The 5,320-nt window shown below is 31.0% G+C and overlaps 1 protein-coding gene across 1 annotated transcript; it reads right to left on the reverse strand.

Annotated features, from left to right (window-relative positions):
- Positions 1-354: 354 nt before the first annotated feature.
- LOC128867033 (uncharacterized) lies at positions 355-3,231 on the reverse strand. The gene is made up of 2 exons (XM_054108125.1): positions 3,075-3,231; positions 355-952 (listed from the first exon to the last, which is right to left on the reverse strand). The coding sequence occupies exons 1-2, from the start codon at positions 3,081-3,083 to the stop codon at positions 566-568; spliced, it is 396 nt and encodes a 131-aa protein (XP_053964100.1). The 5' UTR covers positions 3,084-3,231; the 3' UTR covers positions 355-565.
- Between the last annotated feature and the right edge of the window lie 2,089 nt (positions 3,232-5,320).

Here is a 5,320-nt window from a genome sequence, read left to right on the forward strand (position 1 = left end):
AATAAAACTATTTTGCTATAAAATGCTATCAATTCAGAATAAATAAATAATAAAAAAAGTCAGTAAGCGAAATGGAAATATATTCGATGATATTCAAATTCAATTGAAGCAAAACAAAAAAAAAAAAATAAAAAACCTCGCTAGTTATATTGACCTTAATGAGATTTCGAAAACAAATCGTAAAAAAACAAGAAATATTACACTGATGCTTTTACTCATTTCTCAATTCCGCAAGTTTTTTGCGTAACCTGTTGAAGGCAGAAATTGCAATACAATTCATAAATATGTACACATACCTACATTCACACGCTGCTATGAATTCACTGAAAGCTATATATACTGAGTTTTGTTCATCGTTCTTTATATTACACACATTTTTATTAAAATTTACTTTTTTGTTTTAAATTATACAAATGATTAAAATTATTCTCACTTAAGAAACTATTGCGCACATTTAGTATCACAGTGAATTCATTAAGTATAATTACGAGTTCTTTAAAATTAATTAAATTATTGATGTATTAAATTAGTGTTGGCATAGAAACTCCGCTTTTTTCCCAACGAGCTACTCTTTCACCACTCCCTCCAGCAACGAAATTTTACCATTAAATTTGCCATTTACATTGCTCGGCATATAGTAGACGGGATACGCGCCATCCACGAAGTTGACTGTCATACCTTTTTGATTGCCCATAGCCACATCACCTTGATTGAGATTGAAACGCGGCACCACTTCCATTCGGTCAGGCACCAACACTTGCCGACTTTCGCCTAACAACTTTGGAAATTGATAGGGATGACCGCTTATTGCATTCCGCTGATAGGGCACAATGATTGAATGAATGGGTGAGTCTTTCGTGATGGGCAGCGACAGTGTCGGGGGTGTGTTTCCTAAGAGCAGGGCACCGATGCTGAGTAGTAGGAGTTGAAGCAGCGTGGTGGTATTGGTGTGCTGTGAAATATACAAAGTAAATTACGCTCAGATTAAAGACAAAATTATTTTAATGACTAAACGCAAATTCAATTTAAAGTAGTGGAATGTCTGATTCAATAAGCTTTTTAGTAAGTAGAGGCAACAGACTCAGGGAATTATTTAAGGTTGACGTATTTTGCATCTAATTCGATTTGATTATAGTTATACATATAAATTTTCTCAAAAGCTTCCTAAGTGAGTTACAAAGTAATTTATTTTGACTTAACAAAATTGGAGGAAAATGTGAATGCTGCGAAAGTACATTAAATTCCAGTTGAATTATTTTCAATATTACTTCTTACTAATTTCAATCTGCTTTTTATATAAAATTTTAGTAATTTTCTTATTTTAAATAAATCAATAATAATATTAATTTGTAGCTTTGTCCTGTTGCGCCGTAGTATTAACTGCCACCTCAGTTTTAAGAGTATTATAAGAGTGAAATTATAGTAAATTTGTTGGAACGATAGTAATCACAAATTTGCAGGCATAGATAAACAAGCGAATGCTTCGAAGGAGCATCTCTCGAAAACTTTTGCGCTTATTTTAACATTTTTTACCCCGTTGGACAGCCAGTGGGTCTGGTAGGTTTGCGTATAGGTTTCACTGTAACAGCGTCTTATCATAGGTATGTTTGTATTTAAAAAAATTATTTACTAAAAATCAAAGTATCAAAGCAAATATTTTTAAGAAACATTTATTCGCAAAACAATATTTTTCATAACGTTTCCGCCTGAATTATATGGAAGAAGTAGGAATTTATTATAAATTTCAGTTGATTATTAAAATATAAATAGGTATCAAATGCAAGCACCTAAACAAGGTTAAATTAAAAATATATGCATACCTATATGATGATGCCACATCGTTTTTATTGCAACTTTTTACAGCAACTTTAATAGTTTTCATTTTAATTCTTAATTGTGGATATCAGGTGAAAAGTGCATTGACAAAATCCTTTTTGCTGGTGTTGCCACACATTTTTTTTAAATTAAGAAATTCGTTACAAAAATACATTTGAAGGAATATGTAAAAATATATCAAACTAAAGGTAAATATAGACCTAATTCAATAGTATTTTTAAGGGGCGTTGCCACCTAATTTCAATGAAAAATTTGTATTAATAGTATATTATAATTACAACCTAATTTTTATGAGAACGAACAAAGCTTTAATCCACGTTGCCACCTAACTTTTAAGCGAAAATAATAAAAAATGTTCTAGATTAATTAAGTACCAAGATGTGAGTATGATAAAAATTTTGATTTAAAACATTTCAACTGAACAGTATTTTTTGGCCGCCGTAGCCGAATGAGTTGGTGCGTAACTACAATTTGGAATTCGGAGAACGTAGGTTCGAATCTCCGTGAAACACCAAAAAGAAGTTGAATGAAGTCTAATAGTGGTCGCCTATCGGCAAGTCAAATCTCCGAGTGTATTTCTGCCATGAAAACCCCACATAAAAAATATCTGCCGTTCGTAGCTGGCTTAAAACTGTAAGTCCCTTCATTTGTGGAATATCATCAAGACGCAATCAGAAATAGGAGGAGGAGCTCGGCCAAATACCCAGAAAAGGGTGTAATCGCCAATTATATATGTATTTGATATGTAATTTTTTGAATGGGGTTGCCATTTATGCTTTATGAATACTAAATAAAATAGGCTACGTACAGGTCCAAAGTATCGGAAAACCCTATTTTATGACTGATTGGAAATCTTAGTTAATCAGTTATTAAATCTATAGTTTAATCAGTTATTAAAAGGATTTTCCACAGATTCCTCTCTGCTCATTTTAAATGTTTGTAATTTTAATTACTTTTAAAAGCCATTTGGAGCGCTATTTTACAAACACACACACTCAAGAGCATACGTATGTGTGTATACTTAATTCATTTCACTTCTCTTCAAACGGTGAGCACTTTGAAAATTAGTTAAAGAATTAAACTAATGCACAAATTTTTAATACGATTTGGTAACAATTTTCTTAAAAATAATTTTTTTTAGGTTGTTTTAACTTTTTAGAATTTTTTCACTCATATTTTATTATAAACTTTTGAAAGCTTCACATATTTTTTTTTTTTTTTTGTTTTGTTTGCATTACCCCGACCATGTCGATCCTTTAGTAATTGTTACACAATTAGATAAACAGGTAAAATCTTTCGCGATGGAAAAATATTCGTTCCACACTTGTCCGCATACGTCTAGGCCGATCAGCTAAATTAACTTAAGTCTGCGCATCACAGCCGCTTGGACTTTATACCGCCTCACTTCACATTTATAAATAAATACACTAAGTTTCAAAGCTTAACACGTCTTTTTTTCGCCAGAGAAATTTAAAAAAAAAGTAATAATTACGGCAATAAAAAAAACAATGGAATTTCAGCAGCACAGTGGGGATGTTCTATACAAATATTGGTTAAAAATGGTTTTGTTGTACTATAAGTACAAAGTACTATACGTATTTTCTTAGATTCATAAAAAAGGTTTATTGTAAGCACGCAAAAGATTGACCTTCATCTAAGGACGTATTTCTCAAGCAATTTTTTTTTTTCAAAAATTTTGAGATCATACGAATTTTAAAATTGTAAAATTGGCTGCAGTTAACCCAGCCTTATGAGCGTGCGAAAATTGTACAAAACAAGCAAAAGAGATGCAATAACAAAATTTTGTAGTTTTTATCTACACTCAACTCCTTTTTTACACAACCTTTTTGCACCATTTTGAAATAATGCGGTTCACCAATACTTTTTTTACATGAAATTTTCATTCATGCAATCTTCAAATAAAATATATACCATACAAAATACAATTCCTAAAAGAATATTTTTCGATCTTTGTAGTCCCTTCACGGATTTAGAGTATTTGTCTGAGCCCAACTTCCTTAAAAAAAATGTCTCTTCTGTATTTCAGGTATACTCGTAAACTCCATTTTAGTCGTCTCTTACGACACGCATCCGTTATCTTGGGCAAATTGTAGCCCCTTAATCCGCTGGTGGTTATAAATACACATACATAGGTAACTGGGATAAGATTTTTACTCTGTTTGGACGGATTTTTGGAAAATATTTTATTATTTATTACTCCATCCCATGAATTTTACATATCGTAATCCATTTTACTCCTCAATTGGCCTTCCCTAATGAAGGCATATTATACCAGTCGTACTAATATAACTGACGCCAGTGTTGAGCTTACGAAGACAAAAACAAAAAAAAAAAATTACCGCAATGAAAGCCAAAAAATCACTGCAAAATCAGAATACCGAGTATTTAAAAAGCCAGGAAAATTTTCATTAATTTGAATGATTTTTGGCTAAATATATAAAAAAACAAAATAAGAAATAATACAATAATAATAAGAAATAAACAATGCCGATGAAAAAAAAAAATTGTTTAAGGATGTAGAAGCTAGCCAACCGCTTGTATAGCATACCGACAGCCTGGAGGACATCTCGCGCGACGATCTAAATTTCTCTTTCTGCAAGCGTTTAGTTTACAAATTACTGTACTCGGTTTAAAAAGGAATACTTTTAATAAAATAAATCCAGTTAAGAAGTATAAATTTCTGGTTTTTAGTTTAGAAAATATTTACTTTGAAGCACATCGTACGTGGCTTGATGCAGAGGGACAATGCAGGTCAGACAAAATTTGACATCAAACATTCTACTCAATTCTTTTACTAGTTTCAGGGTGATTTTTTTTGCACCAGTTGCAAAATGCCCAGATCCTGGTGTATGAAAAACAAATATTATTCTTAATTTGATTCGTGTTACTCTGTTTATGAATTAGTTTTTGATCGAAGAACTGATACTGGTTACTGAGCGACTATAATTAAACTAGTTGGGAAAAGGCCAATTAGGGGTGTATGCAAAATATGCAATTCTCTATATGTATGTATGTGTGTTATTTTTATAGTTGTTAAGTTTTCAATAGCAATTTTCAATAATATTTATTTGAAGATGATTTTAGTTAGTAAGGAAAGTTTTGAAAATAAAATCATATTAAGTCGAACAAAAAATTTAATGAGAGGAAAAAAATTTGGGTAAAATTTTAATTCATTATAAAATATTTTCTTTTTATCAATTTCAAGAGCGTTTGCAATAATTGAAATAATTGGTGTTACATTATACACTCTTATGCTTAAATAAATTTAGGAAATATTACAGGTTATAAGACTATTTCTTGCTTGTATCTAAAATATTAAATAAATAAAAGTAAATAAAATATATTTACTTTTCTGATTGGCCCAAAACTCATGATTTTCGCCAGAAATTTTCGCCGTAAATTGGTATGCGACTGAGCACAGGCTTACTAGTGCAATATGATGCATAGACTGGTACTTGAGATT

This window comes from Anastrepha ludens, chromosome 6 (assembly GCF_028408465.1).
Source record: "Anastrepha ludens isolate Willacy chromosome 6, idAnaLude1.1, whole genome shotgun sequence".
Lineage (NCBI taxonomy): Eukaryota > Metazoa > Arthropoda > Insecta > Diptera > Tephritidae > Anastrepha > Anastrepha ludens.